Source organism: Adiantum capillus-veneris, chromosome 21 (genome assembly GCF_014529385.1).
Source record: "Adiantum capillus-veneris isolate H3 chromosome 21, ASM1452938v2, whole genome shotgun sequence".
In the NCBI taxonomy this organism is placed as follows: domain Eukaryota; kingdom Viridiplantae; phylum Streptophyta; class Polypodiopsida; order Polypodiales; family Pteridaceae; genus Adiantum; species Adiantum capillus-veneris.
In genome coordinates, this window is record NC_140951.1 from 104,308,908 (window position 1) to 104,329,147 (window position 20,240).

A 20,240-nucleotide genomic window follows, 5' to 3' on the forward strand; every position below is an offset into this window, starting at 1 on the left:
CCAATCCCACCCATTTTCTGAGCCCTTGTAAAACAGCTAATACTTCACCCTCAATGTATCACGGCCTTATCCAATCCCACCCATTTTCTGAGCCCTTGTAAAACAGCTAATGCACTATTTTGTCTCTCTCTAATCAATTCAAAGCGTGCCTATGGCAAAAAACAAAAAGTCTCAATCCAAAGAGGACAACTGACACACATAATTAGCATTAATGGAAAACTTTGGACAGCTTGGAAATTTGGAATACAAAATATAAACTGGTACCTTCCAACAACCAGACTCATAAAGATGATTAATATCTACGACACAAACAATTAAAACGCCATGAAGCATGTTAACATGAACTTTATTTTCGACCAAAATCATTACACATTGTATAATTCTGCATTACCGGAGAATTTAAATAATTTGGCAAGCAGAATCATGAATCGAACCAACGAGTCCCAATATTTGGTCTGCAGGGCTTGAGCCAATTTTCAATTGTACAAAATATAAACTTGTTTTCTAATGCTTTAATGTGTTAAATGCTGCACATCATTCTTCCACTGTGACCACAGCAGATGCATAGCTGACACTGCTATCACGTGTGCTCTTACAATGGCTGGATTGCTCATACCGCAGAAACTTTATTTTCATGTTTGTTGTACAATTCTTCGCCATCTGTAAAACAAGGACCAGAAAAAAAATCCTCTCATAAATCTATAAATACGCACGCACGCGCGCGCGTGTGTGTGTGTGTGTCATCAGAGTAATTAACCATTACAAAGTCCAGCTATCCCCTACACATGTTGGTGCTAACCACATATAACACAGATAGCATACACCTAACCCCCAACAACTTATGGGCAAGTATCATTAGATATTTTCTTTTTAGCCAATATAAGTTCCCCAACTTGCAAAGGGAAGCTCCTAGTCTCTCTGCAAAAAAAAAAGGGTCCATTTGGTGAAAAAATCATAGCTAAGGGGTTTTATATATACTCCTTGAATGCACATGATGTATAGGTTTTACATGCAGTGACCCCCGGGACCCGTCCAATGGGGCCTAAAAATAAAACACACACACACACACACACACACACACACACACACACACAAAAAAAACTTGCATAAATGTTGATGATGTGGCAGCTGTACGGATGACCGCCGCCCGCGTTTTGCGTTGCTGGAGTAGTAGCTAAACAGATTTCTGCGAATTGCGCTGACAACTTTTAGCGCTAGCTTTTGGGGACCAGATGCTTTTGGACTTGAAGCTTTTCATGTAAACTGCTTTTGGCAGGCCAAGGGCCTTTCAATTATGTGCTACGGGCTCACTCTTTGGCACTATCAAATGCATTTTTGTTGGTTACAGTCTTGAAAGCAAAGGGTTACAGGTTATACCATCTGCAAACAAAATCTATCTTGGTTTCACGAGATGATGTATTCGTGGAAAGTTCTATTTAGACTTGTCACTTCGCTATAATGTACGAGAGAGAGTGATGTAAGCTCACAGGACGTTTATGTCTCTGTGTTGTCTGCCTTGAGCTTCTTCATCTTTGCCAAGTTGTGTGTGCATCCTTGCAACTCTAATTCCAACATAATTCTTCCTATGAGGAGGAGGAGGGGGGGGGGGGGGGGGGGGGGGGGGGGGGGGGAGAGGGAGAGGGCAGCACGTGCCAACGGAAAAGAACGATTGAACAAGACTTTAGACGCTTCAAAACAACTGAACTAAAAGAGATACACTACACACGAGACACGGAGTGGCGGAGTTCCACCGGTGCCACAGTTTGGGGCTAGTGCTTTCTTGGCCTTTCGGTATTTCTTCATATTGCTTCAACTCAATACAACGCCGGCAGCACAGCTCTCATCTCCATGCGGAAGTCAGCCAGAGAGTGAGCCTTTAGCACATATAAAGGCCCTTGGCCTATCAAAAGCAGTTTACATGAAAAGCATCGTATCCAAAAGCATCGCCCAAAGCCACAACTGCAATTCACGGAAATCCATACAACTGCCACATCACTAGTCAACGCAAAACGCTAGCATCCGTACAGCTACCACATCATCGTGATATCATCTTTTTACGTAAGTTTATTCGTGTGTAGTGTCCTGCTTTATTTTAGGCCTCATCGGACGAGGGTCCCATAAGTTGTTAGAAGTTAGGATTTTGATTCTAACCCTATTTTAATAATTGGGCACTCAAGAAGACTTTGTAAGTTGGTGAGAACTGCCTCTTCTTTTACTTCTGCTAGGGTTTAGGCCCCTCGGTCGGGATCTCAAGGTTGGCTAGGGTTAGGGCTCGGGTGCCCAACCCTCTAGGGCTTCAATGGCTTGACACGTCAGCAGTTTGTGACACCACACCTGTCTATCTGAGAGGGTAAGAATCACTGGCGCATGATCGGAAAAATTGTCCCTGCCAAAATGCATATTGAACCACCTATGTCACAAATGAGGTCACTAGTGCGGAAACGATCTATCCTAGATAGATGCACACCCCCTATTTTGCAGTCACACCGAGAGAAAGAGAGGTTATCTGAGGGCTGTACAAAGCCTGCATGTTGCATGCCATACATCCAAAATCCTGAAAGTCATACATAGCGCTCCCAAGCACCCAGTTCAAATGCGTGAACGATAGCATGGCTGCCTAGTGTAACAAGACGGGCACAGCAATGCCTCTCCATCTTCACTTACAAGCTCTCAATTCGAAAATTCTCTACTTATCATTTTGGTTTATGTAATGCTCATTCTCTTGACTCTTTACATTGTAGTACTGTAAGTTTCTTTAAGAGCAAAGTTTAAATCCAAGAACCTACGCCTTAGGCCTAAGAATTATTTGTTTTTTTATTTTGAACGTACATGACATCGTCATACATCTCAATTCTTTTTTGTTATTTTAGTACCGCACATCTTCGTACGTGTACAAGACCACCCTGCTTTCACCCTGGAAACTGCCAAAGAATGGGCCCTAAGCACATATTTGAAGGCCCTTGGCCTGAAAAGAGTTTACATGAAAAGCATCAAACTCTAAAAGCATATGGTTCCTAAAAGCATCTGGTCCAAAAACTGTCCAACGCAAAAGCAAGGAATTTGTATAGCTGCCACGTCAACACTGTCAGCGGAAAACGTAGGTTGCCGCACGTTAGCAAGTCAGTGGAAAGTGTAACGGGGATGGGCACCACATGCCAACGGAAAAGAACAGACTTAACAACTTTAAGCAATTCAAATAACAACTGAACTAAAAGAGATGAATGACACACGAGACCAGGAGTGGCGGCCACCCCAAGAGAGCACTGGCCCTAAACCCTGGCGCCCCTTTCGGTGTTTCTTTATATTGCTTGAGCTCAGTACATCGCCGGTACTCCATCCTCTACACCTCCACACGGAGCATGCCAGAGAATGAGCCCTTGGCCTCTCAAAACCAATTTACATGAAAAGCTATAAACTCAAAAGCACCTCGTCCGAAAGCGTTGAGACCAAAAGCTGTCAGCGCGTTTCACGGAAATCCGTACAGCCTGTCAACGCGAAATCTAGATCTTCCGTACAGTCTGCCACGTTATCATGCCAGCACAATTTGAAACCAGTATTAAAACCAGAGTCAAACAATTCAAATCGGAACCAAGACAGGTTTAAAAAAGATACCATCCATTTCAAACAAATTTCCAAACAGAATCACTAAACAAGTTCCCAAACAAGATTCAAAAAACTGCTAAATCAAACTAAAAAAGCATTCTCGACATCAAAGTCAACATGGCTTCCGTCCAAGAACCTGCACCAAAATTAGGTTAGATTTCTTTCATAATGTTGTAGCCGACCGCAGCATGGCCCTTAAGCTCTTGAATAGTCGAAATAGGTGTCCTGATATGCATCTGGGTGTCCCCAGTCTTGTAGGTCTCCCAATATCGTGTATTGATGTGTTTGCCGTAGTAATCAAATTTGGACCTGTGTACTGCTTTACTCCATCTAGTGTGTAGGGCTTCAAGTATGCTTCTGTCAAAATTCAGCCCATGCTCATGTTCAGTGCCTTCCTCTATGTGCATGTCCACATGGTCTCCCACATTCCATCTAGAGAACCATTTCCGTATGTCTTCTACAAGACTGGATGTGAGAAATTTACTCTTGTAATTCTTTTGCGGTTTACATCCGGCTTGCCATGCCATGTGGGGTAGACGGCTCTCCGGCATCATCTTAACTTTCATGAGGTATCTGTGTACTCTCTGTAAGGCTTGCATTTCCAAGGGTCTCTTGCCTGTCTCCAAAAGCATCACTGAGTATGGGGTGGTAGTTTTGATCCCCATGTGTCTACATAGGAATTTTTTCTGTATCTTTTCAATGTCATTCCAAGTGCTAGCGGGGATACTCCCCCCCCATACCTCTACACCGTAAAGTATTGTTTGGACCACGCATACATCAAATGCCAGAGACTTGATTTCCCATCGCCTTGTGACACTTTGCTTGCACATGTTCTCAAATTCATAGTATTTCGCTTGTCCTGCATCAATTCTGTTTTGCGCGCAACTTCCCCATGCATGGTTTGAAGGTACATAGATGCCCAAGTACTTGAACCTCTCAACCGCTTGGAGAGAGAGAGAGAGAGAGAGAGAGAGAGAGAGAGAGAGAAACTGTTTTTCTTCCCTCTCAAGAGAAAGAGAGATTATGAAAGTCAGAGAAAGCTTTGCTTTAGTTTTTGATTTTCAGCTTTTGGGGCTCTGCTTTTGGCAACCCTTGTAACCTTTAAATACACGGGTACGCCTCTCACAACTAAGAGCATTTGGACGCAGAGTCTGAGTGTGAGCGCCTACCCGCACTCTTGTACTTTGAACTCAGATTAATACAAAAAGAGATACCGAAAGGGGAGCCAATCTTTGGGGCCAATATCTCTATCCACCGGGCCATTGTAAATCAATTGTGAACTGTGAACTCTTTTGAAGTGGTTATCTGGTGCTGTTGCCGTAGATTCTTGACTTGGAGTGGTATCAAAGCACGGCCAATTTCTCTTCTACGGGAAATCCGATCCCAAATTTTTTTTCCGCGGCACCTATGGCTTCACGCAAGGATCAGTCCACTCCCTCTGCATCCGAAGATGTGGCAAGGCATCACAACGAAGATTCCGGCAAGGAGTATGGCCCGCCTCGGCCTACTCAGGCGGAGCGTCGAGAGATGGAGCGTCGTCAATTGATCGGCGATGCAACAAAGATGATGCTCAATTTTGCAAAGGACCCAAAATTTGCAAAATAAATGAGCGAGACTTCTTATCAGAAAGTGCATGCACAGTGGCAAAAAACCACAACACCACCCCCAAAACCCGCTCTCAAGAAACCTTCTGCTCACAAGAAATATTCATAGAAGGAATTAGAAGAGGTGGTTGATGCACGGATTGCTCAGCTTTTTGACGCGGAAAACAAAGCTAAAAAGCACGACAAAAAGCTAAAGAAAGGCACTGATTTCCTGGGTTATTTGGGTCGTCAGTCGACTTTTGAAAAGGCAAAGAAACAAAAGAAGCGTATTCGATTTGAAGAAGTACCCAATTCTTCTTCTTCTTCTTCTTCTTCTTCTTCTTCTTCTTCTTCTTCTTCTGACAGTTTCTTCTAGCTCATCTGACTCGAACGAGGAAGACCGCAAAGGCAAGAAGCGAAGCAAGAAACAACGCTTCGGAAAGGGCAAGAAAAAGGCAAAGAAGCCTAAATCTCGCCCAATGAGTGACAGTTCTACAGAGGACTCGTCTACAGACAGTTCAGACTCTGACGACGACAACTTTTATGGAAAGAAGAAGAATTTTTATAAAGCCAACCAATATGACTTTCTGGAAGATAAAAGCAAGAAGGTCCGAGAGTTTAAGGAAGGTGGACAGCAATTAAATTTGACACGTTTTCAGGATATAGAGATGCTTCGAAGGCTTTGTCTTTTGTACAGCAGTTTAATATCGCTTTCGTGGGAGGACGCTACTCAGAGCTGCCTCTTATTTTAAGGGGAATGCTCGAACTTGGTGGTCCATGCTTCTTTTAAACAAGACTACGCCAGTTAAATGGCTGAAATTTAAGAAGCTTTTTATTTCTTCTTGGCTGACTCAAGAGTATGAACACAATATACGAGCTGCTTGGAACCATCTTCGGATGACCAAGAAAGATACAGTGGACGCTTATTGTGAGAGATTCTGGAGCTCTTTTCTACCCGCCTCTTCATTCAAGAAGATCTCGTTCAGAGAACAGACTGAGCGGTTTACCTTGGGTCTACCTACAGAGATCCGAGATCACTGCTTGGAACAAAAGTCAGCTTTTATTCAAGAGTTGAGTCATGCGAAAAAGGGTTTTGCCATTCACTCTAGTAGTCTAACCTACCCCACCGATGAGGTCATGAGACAACGAGCCGAACAGACTTCAGCAAATGAAAGTAGAAAAAGAAAGAGCAACCCAAAAAAGAAGGATGCACGACCCAAGCTTACTCCTCAGGAGAGAGCTCGCTTCATCAGGGAGGGGAAGTGCTTTGGATGCGAGGAACCTGGACATACCTCCGCGAAGTGCCCTAAAAAGGCACAGAAAGAACAGGACGACAAAAGGCCTGAGAGTTCGAGAGCAGCTGAGGAACGTGGAAGAAAAGGCAAGATGAAAACAGGACTGGTTCCAGATTGTGTGGTACCGATCCCAACACAATGGACGAGAGTACACAACTTTGCCGAGCTTGGGGCAAAGTGAAAGACCAAGAGGCCCTGATCTTCTTTGATGGAGGAGCCAAGGCCAACTTCATTTCACCGGAATTGGCGGCGCAGCTCGAGATCACTCCCGATCGGATGCGACGACTTGCAGAGGCTGTTCTAGCGGCACCCAGCAGGGACGTAGCCATTACACCTGTCATTGGCAAACTTCGGTTGCATTGTCAGGGGTATTTGGGGCATGAGGACTTTTACATAATGCCTTTGGAAGGCTGTGATGTTCTCTTGGGAATTCCCTGGTACCACAAGAACAACGCCGTGGTCGACTATCGGACGAGGAAAGCAACATTGACTACAGAGAAGGGCAGAACCATTGTACTTGACATTAAACTGAAGGGCGAGTCTGTCCCTATTGTATCGGCTTCGGCCATTTCTAAATTAATGAAATCCAATCTGTTTGTTTACTCGATCTTTATGAAAGAGTTGAGTGACGAGGATATGTCTAAACTTGATAAAGAACGCCAAGATTTTCTCCACTCTCATGCCGATTGCTTCTCAGAGGGCCTACCAAGCGAGTTACCACCTGCTCGTCCTGAAGATCATACCATTGATCTGATACCTGGAAGCACACCACCGAACCGGCCACCTTACCGTGTGAGCCGAGCACAGAATGAAGAGATTATGAACCAAGTGAAAGACCTCTTAGAAAAGGGTCTTGTCCAACCTAGTACTTCACCATATTGCTCTCCAGTGTTGTTGGCTTTGAAGAAAGACGGATCTTGGAGAATGTCCATCGATTATAGAGCTCTCAACAAAATCACCATAAGGACAGATTTCCGATTCCTAGGATCGATGATATACTCGACAGATTACAGGGATCCTCGTGCTTTAGCAGGATTGATTTGAAGAGTGGATATCATCATACCAGAATCGCGCCAGGAGACGTCTACAAGACAGCTTTTCGGACGACTTTTGGGTTATTTGAGTTTTTGGTGATGCCTTTTGGCTTAACCAATGCTCCTGCAACATTACAGGGATCCTCGTGCTTTAGCAGGATTGATTTGAAGAGTGGATATCATCAGACCAGAATCACACTGGGAGACGTCTACAAGACAGCTTTTCGGACGACTTTTGGGTTATTTGAGTTTTTGGTGATGCCTTTTGGCTTAACCAATGCTCCTGCAACATTGAACCGGATGATGGACAGGATTTTTCGAGAGTACAAGCTATTTGTTGGCACTTTCGTTGATGACATCATCGTTTTCTCCAAGAATGAGGCAGAACATAGAGATCATCTGCTTCAAGTCTTTCACGCATTACGAGATCACAAGTTAGTGATTAATGCAAAGAAAAGTGAGTTTTTCCTACCAGAGACACTTTTTGGGACACATTCTGTCAGTAGCAAGAGTGCAAATGGATCCGGCCAAGATAGAGACTATTCGTGATTGGCCCGATTTGAAGAATGTCCATGAAGTTAAAAGCTTCTTGGGACTGTGTTCGTACTACAGGCAGTTCATTCGAAAGTTTGTCGAGGTTGCTTCCCCTTAGCATATCTTGACACAGAAAGGAGTCCCTTTCTCGTGGGGACCCACAGAGGTGACTGCCTTTCAGACATTGAAAGAGAAATTGACTACGGGACCAATTTTGACTTTGTTGGACTTGCAAAAGTCTTTTGAAGTATATTGTGATGCTTGTGGTCGTAGTCTAGGTGCGGTCGTAATGCAAGAAGGCCATGTCATTGCTTATGAAAGCCGATTGTTCTCAAGGCCGGAAATGACAGCACAGATTTATTAGAAAGAGCTTTTGGCGGTTATCCATGCTCTTACTCAGTGGCGGCATTACCTGCTCGGAGCGGATTTTACTGTCTTTACAGACCATCAGAGTTTGCGCTACTTGTCACAGAAGCAGCTATCGGAAAAGCAGATGCGGTGGGCGAACATCTTGTCACAGTTTTACTTCCAGATTTTCCATGTTCAGGGACAGAAGAATGTGGTCGCAGATGCTTTGTCTCTGATTTTCCATGTTCAGGGACAGAAGAATGTGGTGGCAGATGCTTTGTCTCGGAAGCTGTTGGTTCTGGCTATTTTCGCGATACATCATACGAGCTTCGAGGATATGGTCGACCAGTATGCCACAGATACACATTTTGCAGACGTTTTCACATGGATACGGGATGGGGAGACAGTAGCGGGATATTCCATTCGGGATGGCTATTTGATGAGAAAAACCATATTGTGCATTACACAACCATTGAAGGAAAAGGTTATGACCGAATGCCACTGTCCACCTTTTACGAGTCATCGCAGCATTGCTACCACCATGAAAGGGGTAGAGAGATACTTCTTTTGGCCGAGACTCAAGAAAGATGTGGAAGAGTTTGTGCTCAGCTGCTTGGTATGCCACAAGGTTAAGTTTGACAGGCATAAAGCACAAGGATTGTTACAGCCTTTGCCCATACCCACCCGCCCTTGGGAAAGTATTGCGATGGATTTCATTTTTGATCTCCCGAGAACACAGAGTGGTCACGATGGTATCTGGATTGTTATTGACAGATTTAGCAAGCAGGCTCCTTTCATTCCAGCGAAGAAAAAAGTTAAGCCGGATCACTTAGCAAGACTGTTTATGGCCCAGATATTCAGATTACATGGCATGCCTGAGACGATTGTCTCCGGCAGGGACCCAAGATTTACGAGTTTGTTTTAGAAGGCAATTTGGGAGAACATTGGCACGCGGTTGCAGTTCTCATCATCGTTCCACCCGCAGACTGACAGGCAATCTGAGATTGCCACTTCAGTGCTTTTAGATTTATTGAAGTCTTATATTTCGGATCAGAAGACTCAATGGGAAAAGTATCTACCTTTGGTGCAATTTGCCTACAATAACACGATACACTCTTCGGCGGGGAAGGCGCCATTTGAGATTGTTGGGGGTGCTGCGAAGGTTCCACCCTTCCTAAGCACGAAAGATAAGATTTTTGAAGCGGATGAGTATACGCGCGACTTAGACGTGGCTTTTGCCAAGGTCCGCGAGGCTTTGCAAAAATCTCAAGAACGACAAAAAAAGGCATCCGATCGCAAACTCGCGATTTGAAATTGAAGGAGGATGATTGGGTGCTCTTATGTTTTGAGAAGGCACGCCTGAGAAAGAAGAAGGGAAAGGAAAGGCTTTTTCCCATAGTAACAAGGAATGGCCGTTTTCAGGTCTCCGTTCCCCATTCCCATTCCAAGTTCCCGTTCCGAATGCCCGTTCCGTGTTTCGAACGTGAGTACCCGTAACAGGGAATGGCATTTTGTTCCGCGTTCCTGTTCCCCGTTCTCGTTCCGGTTTCACGTTCCTGGTAACTATGCTTTTTCCAAAGCTTAGTATGCGATACTACGGACCTTTCCAAATCTCTGAAAAGATCAATGATGTCTCCCTTCGACTGAAACTGCCTGACACTTGGAGGATTCACAATGCATTCCACGTGAGTCTCTTGAAACCTTTTAAAGGTGATGTGCCTGATGATGGGGAGCTTGATGAGCAACCCGAAGTGGAAGAAAACGAGGAGATCCTTGTTCCTGAACAGATTTTGGCACATAAGGATACGAAGAATAAAGGTAAAGTCCGAAGGCAGTTCTTGGTTAAGTTCAAGAACTATCCTGCATTGGATGCGAAGTGGATGGAGGAGGAGGACCTAGCAGATACTCCTCAGATTGTGAAACTTTACCTCGAAGCTTTTGGTTTAGCATAGTCTACTCCAAATGGAACCCAGAATTTAGCTTGGCCGGAGATCTGGTGCAGTGGGATGCACAAGAGGGGAGTTACTCCGCTCCTTTGTCAACAGATGCCTCGATTTTGAAACTAGTCACTAATGTCTCTTTGAGCTTCAGGGATACTGAGAGCTGACAGTATTCTATTGTATGACTTTATGAAATGGAATTCTTAAATATGAAACTGATTTGTTCTTGACTTGTTTGTAAGTGCAGGAATTGATAGACGAAATGACTGCAACATTTTGGTCTAATTGATCTCAAATAGACATGATTGCAATAGGGGTTAGTCAATCGGGAATCGATGAGGTCCCGACTGGATCTAGATGCGATTGATAGCTACATTGCCGATAAATCATGGTCTAAGATCTGACTGAATGTTGAATGTCATGTGATGTCCTGTGATGTCATGTGATGTGACTGTCGATTGGTACATGTGCTAGATGTGTGTTCCTAGTACGTAGGTGCTAACAGTCAGTGTCTGCTAAGGCAGTTTATGGCTTCTGTTTGTTTTGCAGGCGTAATCGAGGGCGATTACAATGCTTTCAAGAGGGGGGTATGTCACAAAGTGATGACGTGGCTGCCCGAACCTAACCCTAAAAATCTGCAAAACCCTAATCCATACATGCTAACGTGGCAGTCCGCGTTTTGTGGCGTTATTTGCGGAAAAAAAGCTGGCAGCTTTTGGGCGACGCAAATTGAAGAGAAAAAGCCTCTTTGCTTTTTCTACGCATGTGAAAAGAGAGAGAGAGAGAGAGAGAGAGAGAGAGAGAGAGAGAGAGAGAGAGAGAGACTTTTTTGTTTGCTTTTTCTTCCCTCTCAAGAGAGAGAGATTATGAGAGTCAGAGAAAGCTTTTGCTTTAGTTTTTTATTTTCAGCTTTTGGGGCTCTGCTTTTGGCAACCCTTGTAACCTTTAAATACACGGGTAGGCCTCTCACAACTGAGAGCATCTGGACGCAGAGTTTGAGTGTGAGCGACTGCCCGCACTCTTGTACTTTGAACTCAGATTAATACAAAAAGAAATACCGAAAGGGGCGCCAGTCTTTGGGGCCAATATCTCTAGGCACAGAACTCCGTCGGGCCAGTGTAAATCAATTGTGAACTGTGAACTGTTTTGAAGTGGTTATTTGGTGCTGTCGCAGTTCTTGACTTGGAGTGTCCAAGTCTGTTACAGCTATAGACTTCCACAACTGCATGGGATTGCCTCCGAGAAAAACACTAGCTGAAAAAAAAATTGATCCTTCTCTTGCAAGTGATCTTTATGGCTTATACCCTATAAGACAGAGCGATGAAGACGGGAGCGCGCCCGATGCGCGATGGAGTAAGGGTGGGAGTGGCTAATAAGTCCGAAGTTGAGACGCGACACAAAGATATTATAATAAAATACCCTCTAAAACTTGGAAGTGCCATCTTGCACCGTCTACTCTTTGGTAGGACCGGTATGCTTTCAAGAAAACACACGCCTGAAGCTCTGATACAACTGTAACGAGAAGGAGCACCACATGCCAACGGAAAAGAACAGACTGAACAACTTTAAGAAGTTCAAATAACAATTGAACTGAAAGAGATGCACGACACACGAGACAGGGGGTGGCAGAGTTCCACCCCAAGACGGAAAAGAACAGACTGAACAACTTTAAGCTTTTAAATAACGACTGAACTGAAAGAGATGCACGACACACAAGGTGTGGAGTGGCGGAGTTCAACCCCAAGAGAGCATTGGCCCGAAACCCTGGTGCCTCTTTCGGTATTTCTTTAACTTGCTTCAACTACGTACACTACCGGAACCCCATTGCTCTGCACTTCCACCTGGGAGACTGCTAGAGAATGGGCCCTCCTTGGCCTGAAAATAAATTTACATGAAAAGCATCAAGCTCTAAAAGCATCTGGTTCCTAAGAGCATCTGGTCCAAAAACTGTCCAGTGCAAACGCTGGAAACCCGCAGAACTGCCTCGTCAGCGGAAGACGCGGGCTGTTGTACAATCTGCCACATCAGCACTGTCAAAGCGTTTTGCAGGACTACCATGTCAGCAAGTCAACAAAAAGCCTAGCATGTTTCTTCTTTTGTCCGAAACTCAAGAAGGATGTAAACGAATTTGTACGCAGTTTCTTGGTATGCCAAAAGGTCAAGTTTGACAGACATAAAGCACAAGGATTGTTACAGCCTTTACCCATTCCCACCCACCCTTGGGAAAGCATTGCAATGGATTTCATTTTTTATCTCCCGGAGACACATAGTCGGCATGATGGCATTTGGAATATCATCAACAAATTTCGAAAGCAAGCTCACTTCATTCCAGTGAAGAAAACAGTCAAGCCGGATCATTTAGCGAGACTGTTCATTGCACAGATTTTCAGATTACATGGCATGCCTGAGACAATAGTCTCTGACAGAGATCCCCGATTCACGAGTTTGTTTTGGAAGACTATTTGGAAGAACATTGGCACACGGTTGCCATCTTTCCACCCGCAGACAAATGGGCAATCTAAGATTGCAAATTCACTCGTACTGGATTTATTGAAGTCTTACATTCCTGATCAGAAGACTCAATGGGAAAAAAATTGCCCTTGGTGGAATTTGCCTACAATAACACGAACCACTCTTCGACAGGGAAGGCGCCATTTGAGATCATAAAGGTGCTACGAAAGTTCCTTGGCACGAAAGATAAGATTTTTGAAGCCGACCAATACACGAGGGACTTGGACACTGCTTTTGCCAAGGTCCGGGAGGCTTAAGCGAAATCTCAGGAAAGACAAAAAAAGGCAGCAGATCGACACCGTCGCGATTTAAAAGGAAGACGACTGGGTGCTCTTACGTTTTGAGAAGGCACACCTAAGAAAGAAAAAGGGAAAGGAACGGCTTTTTCCAAAGCTTAGCATGAGATACTATGGCCCTTTCTAGATAAAAGAAAAGATAAATGTCCTTTAAACTGAAGCTGCCCGATACTTGGAAGATTCACAATGCATTTAATGTGAGTCTATTGAAGCCTTTTAAACGCAATGCGACCGATGATGGGGAGCCAAATGAGCAATCCGAAGTGGAGGAAAGCGAGGAGATACTCGTTCCAGAACAGACATTGGCACACAAGGATAGAAAGATTAAAGGTAAAGTGATTAGGCGGTTCTTGATTAAATTCAAGAACTATCCTACATTGGATACGAAGTGGATACAGGAGGAGGACCTAGTAGATACTTCTCACATTTTGGAACTTTACCTTGAAGCATTAGGTTTAGCATAGTCTACTCTGATAGAACCCCGATTTCAGCATGGATGAATCTAGTGCAACGGGTTTGCACAAGAGGGGAGTCACTCCGCTCCTTTGTCAACGGATTACCCCGATTTTGAATAGAATCGCTAATGTTCCTTTGAATTTCAGAGATACTGATGGGCTGACACTATTCTGCTGTATGACTTCATGAATTGGAATTTTCGAATATGAAAATGATTGATTTGTACTTGACTTGTTTAAGTGCAGGAACTGAAAGACAAAATGACTGCACCATTTCGGTCTCATAAATCTCTATAGACATGATTGCAATGAGGATTAGTTAATCGGGCATCTCTGAGGTCCCGACTGGATCTAGATGCGACTACTAAATACGTTGCCGATTAATCATGATCTGAGATTTGGAATGAATTTGTCTATGATTTGTCATGTGATGTCCGGTGATGTGACTGTCGTCTTGTACAAGTGCTAGATGTGTCGAGTCTAGTGCGGTACTAACAGTCAATGTCTATTAAGACACTTTATGGCCTCTGTCTGTTTTGCAAGCATAATAGAGGGCGATTACAATTCTTTCAAGGGGGATATGTCACAAACTGGTGACGTGGCAGAGCCAGACGGACAAACACACACAGACACACGTGCTGACGTGGCATGACCACCCGCAGAGGTGATGACATGGTAGCCAGTACGGACGCCCTAAATTTGCGGTGATAGCTGACGTGGCAGACAGTACGGCATTCCGCGATTTGCGTTGACAGGTGATGACGTTGCAGCCTGTACGGATTTCCGCAAATTGCGCTAATGCTTTTTCTGCCAGCTTTTGGGACCAATAGCTTTTGGAACGAATTGCTTTTGGGTTTGAAAGCTTTTGGGGCTCTGCTTTTGGGGATCCCTTGTAAGAATAAATACGCCCAAGGGCCTCACTTCTCAGAGCAGCTGGACACAGAGTCTGAGAGTGAGCACCAGCGGGCTCATTGTACTTTGCTCAAAGATTAATATAAAAATAAATACAGAAAGGGGCGCCAGTCTTTGGGGCCAATACCTCTTGGCACAGAACTACACCGGGCCGTGTCAACTTTATTGTGAATTGTGAATAAGTTTAAAGTGAATCATTGTTGTATCGCGGTAGAATCTTGACTTGGGTGTCCAAGTTTGTTACCGCAACTCTTGTGCAAGGACAACTCAATCTTCGGATTGGCGAGTATAAGGACCGCAAATCATTTTTGATGGCACCCATCGAAGGATGTGATATTATCCTAGAAATGCCATTGTACTTCCACATTCAACCGATAGCACACTGTGGAAAAGTCCCTTGGGCCACTCTTCAGAGAGCATCTGGACGCAAAGTTGATACTTTTGAAAGTACTAAACCCATGGCCACATACGCGGATTTTGCCGACGACTACAGTCAATCCAACACTGGCACTTTCTCTATGCCTACCTCATTTTATTCAATAGCTGAATCTCTCAATCTCCCAACTCTCTCCAATGCTCAAAAGTTGACACCACATGACTACAAGAATTGGTCTATTTTAAGCGGTTAGTAATTCCCAAATGGTACAAACCCTATTTATTCTTTTTTTTTTTTTTTGTGTGTGGGGGGGGGGGGGGGGATGAAATGAAATGTTATATTAAACGTCTTCAAAAGGCCAAAATGACCTATGAGACCAAACTGATAAAATCTTGGTGGATCTAATACAATGTCTGGGTACAAAAATAAAATGAAGAGAGAGAGAGAGAGAGAGAGAGAGAGAGAGAGAGAGAGAGAGAGAGAGAGAGAGAGAGAGAGAGAGAGAGAGCTTACATGCATAAAAACTGCAATGGGATGTCGACCACATATTGTGTTGTCATATTCCAAAAGATATTCTTTGAACGCATCTGGGTTACCAGACTCTATAATACTCATACCATTTCGATCCAGCGCTTCAATAGACTTGTGTATTGGACCTTGCTTTTTGTCGTAGTATGTGTAGTTAAACCTGAGCTCATGGGGAACACATCATTGAGCTAAACAAAATCTACAGGCTTACATGAAATCATAATAAACACCTCTGCCATACCTAAGTCCCCAATGACAAAAATCTGAAGACACGGAGAAAAAATTGGCAGGATCGTCAAGGTATTTGGCAAGCAACCTCCCATAGATAGCTTCACTGTCTGATGACAATGCTCCAACAAGAATGGGGACAACCTTTACTGGGTGCCTTCAAAACAAACAAATTGATGGAATGAAATATGTACTCTATAAGAAAATGGCAAAAAATATTAAGGAAATGTATTGCTATACCCGTTAAAAATTTTTGCAAGGTATGGTAAATGCATTTCCATGCTGTGCTCCGCTTCATCCACATCTATCTTCATATCTTCAAACTTTCCAGAGGCTCTAAGTTCCTCGTACACTTCAACATGCAATGAGAAGTACAACTCATTAAAAACTAAGCCATCCACAATTTCTATTCATACGAAGAAAAATCTTCATCCAGCTTTCTGTCTAAAACCAGGTTTTACGGAATCCAGGTTAACTCCCAAAGAACACAACGCGAAAATAACACCTTCACGACACAGACACACACACTATCAAAAATAAATCAGTCAATCTTACCTCCCATATCAATGGGAAGATCTCCCAGAGGAGTTTTGTAGACAGAAGCCTTGGACAAAGCGCACTTGCATGTATAATAATGATGTGATGGCCCAAGTAGAAACACCCGTGCTCTGTTTCAAGCTCCAAAAATCACTCACTACGTGCTGTCGGTCAAATCCTCAGGTAGTACAAAATAGCCTTTACAATTGTACCTCTTTTATCAACACAATCTAGAAACTAAAATAAACTTTCATAATCTGGAAAAATCAAGCCATACATGCTTGCAGGATCTATGTTGGCGAACGCAAATGCTGCACACCGGCCGGAATAACGATACCCTGCATGTCTGGTCAGAGCAGGGAGGTCCCCATATTAGTCAAATAATAGTGGATGGCACTAAATTACACCATTTCCAATAAAGTAACTCGAAAATTGTAGAAGTGTCGTATTTAATATTTTTATTAGGAGAAAATAACTGTTTAATGAGATACTAAGGCAATAAGAATAGAGAGAAGCTGAACATACGGCGCGATTACAGCCCTTGCATTTGATGACTTGGGCAGCCCACAACCCTGCAACCATGTGTCAAGCTCCGATCCAAGCTCTTTTGCTGTTCCAAAACACAACACAATGATATGAGAACAAGAACATAACGCGAAAGGAGTGTTTTATAATGCTCACTCACAAAATGTCTAAAGAACAAGATTATAAATCAATATATAGGGAATCTTTAATATAATAGACAGTGCAGTGGCTTTGTACTTGATGCACGAATGCAAACATGTTCACGATCCCCCATGCACTAAATATACAATGCATACAAAATGTTGTTATTAGCTAACTATGGAGCAACACCACCATACACCATTGACCCGGGGGCCAAAGTGACACGGAGAGCTTTCTGAAATTCTTTCCCGCAAAAGTTCCACTAGAAAGCAAGGAAAATGTCAGTTATGGTCTTGAGTTAAATTAACATCCTCTCACATCCCTACATGGAAAAAAGGACCAGATAGCTAAACTTTCTAAAGCCAGGCCCATTCTCTCTCATTTCCTATGAGGCAACAAAGACTCAAAAGAGCTAAACTGTGACATAACACAGGTTTTGTCAATGATATTTCTTTCACGTTCGCAATCAAAAGTAGACAGGGACGATGATATACCTCAAGCAGAGTGTCTTACGTAGAAAATCTTGGAGACCACATACAGGTGGTTGTTACTAATCCTAGCTAACATCTTCTTAACATCAAGTGTAAGTTGTTTAGTTGTAATAGAGCTTAGTCCATAAAACGGGTTTTGTGAGGTTTCAGTCCATACATGAAACGCCATACTAGAGGTTACTTAAAAAAGTTTAGGATGAATCGCTCCATCTTACGCCCCCTGCGTCAGAGAGATACATAGACACTATACAACATGTCAAAAGTAGGACAGGTGTATCGCGTACTAGAAAAGTCATGACTTGTACACAAACCCACCCCATTTAATAACAGATGAAAAGCAGGCTCCAACAAAACAAAAGTTCAGAACATGAAATGTTTTTCGAGAGTTACGTCACTATCTTTTATAGAAGAATCGGGTTTCTTGGCAACTATGCAATAAAGAGAGCGTGTCATCAAAAGACAAACGTGGGGAATTTCTTTTACCAAAAAAAAATTTGTCTCAATTGAACAATTGTGAATGGAGGGGGAGGGAAGGGAGAGGGAGAAGAGAGCGGGTTTGCAGTGGCAATGAGTCTTTGTGTGTGAGAAAGAAAGGATCTTTTATGAATCTGCTGAGCAGATTCCAAACACATAACTGCCTAGTAAGAGTAAAAAAATGCACATCATGCCTTTAAATGCCACAAGAAAGCCACTAGAGACCAAAAGGCATTATTGAAACTCCAATAACATCAATGTGAATGTTTCGCTTTGATGTTCCCACCTGGCTCTTCAAATCTATTATGGCGAAATACATTTGATATTCAGAAAAATACACAATTGGTAGCATATGCTAACTTACTTTTGACCCTCATCCAATTGTGAACCATGTGATCTTCACATACAAGATGAGCCGTTTCTCAAAGAGACAAGATAACAAACAACTTACACTTGACTGAATAAAATAAAGCACCTAGTTCTTTCCATACTTCATTCAAGTGAGATGACAATTTACTTGCAATTTTGAGCCTACTTAGTAACAAGGTCTTTGTGTTACTCTCGCGGTAATGTGGGTTTGTAAAGAGATATAGTTTTCACATAATCTCTCCTTAGTGGTGGCATAAATGCCTCTTAGGCATGCCACGTCTCAACTCACGCTTAGCCTGTATGTGAGACATTGAAGAGAGAGTAGAAAGCCAACAGTAGAACACCCTCATTCCAATGAATGATAAGCTTAAACTTTATCCCTCTCTAAAATCCTATCAAAACGAGTAAACAAGAAAATCAAATTAAAACTCAAATTGTTGGATTAGAAACTTTACATCAGGGCACTCCTTGCTGATGGCCATGGCAATGCTCTCGGTAAACCATTCGGCGGGAACTTCCTCCAATAGTGCCACAAGCAGTTTAGCACTCTTGACAAGTTGCTTGCTAAGGACATTATCTCCACGACAAGAACCAAACCACCACATATCTTGCAATATAACCAACCATTTCAAAAGCTCTCTCTTTTACTGTGGTTAAGCCTCCTGACCTTAAGTTCACGCTCAACAAAATATTGACATGTGACACGGAGCAAGACGAGACATGAGTATGACCTTTTGAGACTCGCCACCCCAAGTCGCAGCAAGATTGTCTTTTTAAGGGAATTGACCTTCTTTCTTATTGACTTGCCTTTCTTAGGGCAATCGATTGTCACAAGGTGATGACATGGCCAGCAGCTGAACGGACGGCTACAAATGGCATGGGAGGCCATAGGGAAGCTGCTGACGTGGCATTGCACAGATGCTAGTGCTTACATGGCGAGTTTAAAAGACACTCACATGGAGAGGTTTCAAAAGAACAAGTTGCTTTTGATAGCATAGTATTAGCAACCTAGAGCTACATAAGTGTGGCCTAAGTGCCAGTTGTAACTCATCCCCACTACACTACACTTCAAATCGGACACAGAAATTTTTATGTCGATGTATAATTGCCTGATGCTATTCACAATACAATGCTTGATCAATTTGGTGAAATAGTTTCTCTCTCCTATGTCCATTAGCAATTCTTGGGGTCTCAAAGCGTGCTAAAGCAAGTAAGCCCATGTTATCTAGTAGTCACTGATCGTGTGGAAACGTGAATTACTTCCAACATGTCCATGCGACCATCAAACACGGCTAACAAGTATCAGAATTGGGCACAATTATGTCTCTGAATGTGTGTGTGTGTGTGTGTGTGTGTGTGTGTGAGAGAGAGAGAGAGAGAGAGAGATACCATCATCTGTATACCACGAGCCCGCGTGAGTTGCTTGCCTCTTCATGTCTCAACTACTGGGCTCAGACGTAGATTTCACGCAGTGTAAAGATCTAAGCAAAAAGCGACGGAAGCTCGCCAATTAAACACAGGAAAGCTTCCACTTCAAACAAGTCGCCAAATTTTTTGAAGTTGCTGCCCATTTAAGTTGCTAGATTAGTGCCCCTGATATTAACCTCATAGTTGGGGTCGGTCGGCAAGGGTTAAAAGATTTTCCAATTAACAATTTTAAAACATCTTCTGTTGAACTCACGTGGAATCTATATCTATATTCTATCTATCTATATCTATATTAGAAAGAGAGGGTTGGCCCTCCACATGGCTACAAATCCCTCCAGCCACCACGGCCCTTCCACAGCTTGTAGCCACGAGCGAATAGCAATCCCTTGCCTTGCAGCCAGCCCTTGGATCACCAACGTGGCCTCCCAGCCCGCCAGCGTGTCTGCCAAATGCTTCCTTCTTGGCTTGGGGGCTATCAACGGTACCATTGACTTGCAGGCTATGCAAGGCCCCGGGGTGGCGAGGGCATTGAAGAGCGGGAGGGGGCGCTTTAATCGACACTAAGTAATTCTCTTGAGAGATTCAGACCCCCGAGCCCCCTCTGCAGCGTTTTCTTCTGTCGCAACGTTTCT

At 43.5% G+C, this 20,240-nt stretch overlaps 1 protein-coding gene across 1 annotated transcript; it reads right to left on the reverse strand.

The window, feature by feature from the left end:
* Window positions 1-327: 327 nt before the first annotated feature.
* LOC147431464 (AmmeMemoRadiSam system protein B) lies at window positions 328-19,750 on the reverse strand. Its single transcript, XM_086494061.1, has 8 exons — window positions 19,570-19,750; window positions 16,706-16,790; window positions 16,458-16,526; window positions 16,199-16,311; window positions 15,884-15,995; window positions 15,657-15,800; window positions 15,401-15,575; window positions 328-660 (listed from the first exon to the last, which is right to left on the reverse strand). Exons 1-8 carry the CDS (start codon window positions 19,613-19,615, stop codon window positions 535-537), a joined length of 870 nt encoding a protein of 289 aa, XP_086350187.1. The 5' UTR covers window positions 19,616-19,750; the 3' UTR covers window positions 328-534.
* Window positions 19,751-20,240: the final 490 nt, after the last annotated feature.

Coding starts and splice junctions, on each gene's coding strand:
- LOC147431464 (XM_086494061.1), bottom strand. CDS start 19,615: ATGAAGAGGCAAGCAACTCACGCGGGCTCGTGGTATACAGATGATG. Junction 16,312..16,457: donor AACATAGATCCTGCAAGCAT/GTATGGCTTGAT, acceptor AGCTTGAAACAG/AGCACGGGTGTTTCTACTTG. Junction 15,996..16,198: donor TCTTCCCATTGATATGGGAG/GTAAGATTGACT, acceptor TGCATGTTGAAG/TGTACGAGGAACTTAGAGCC.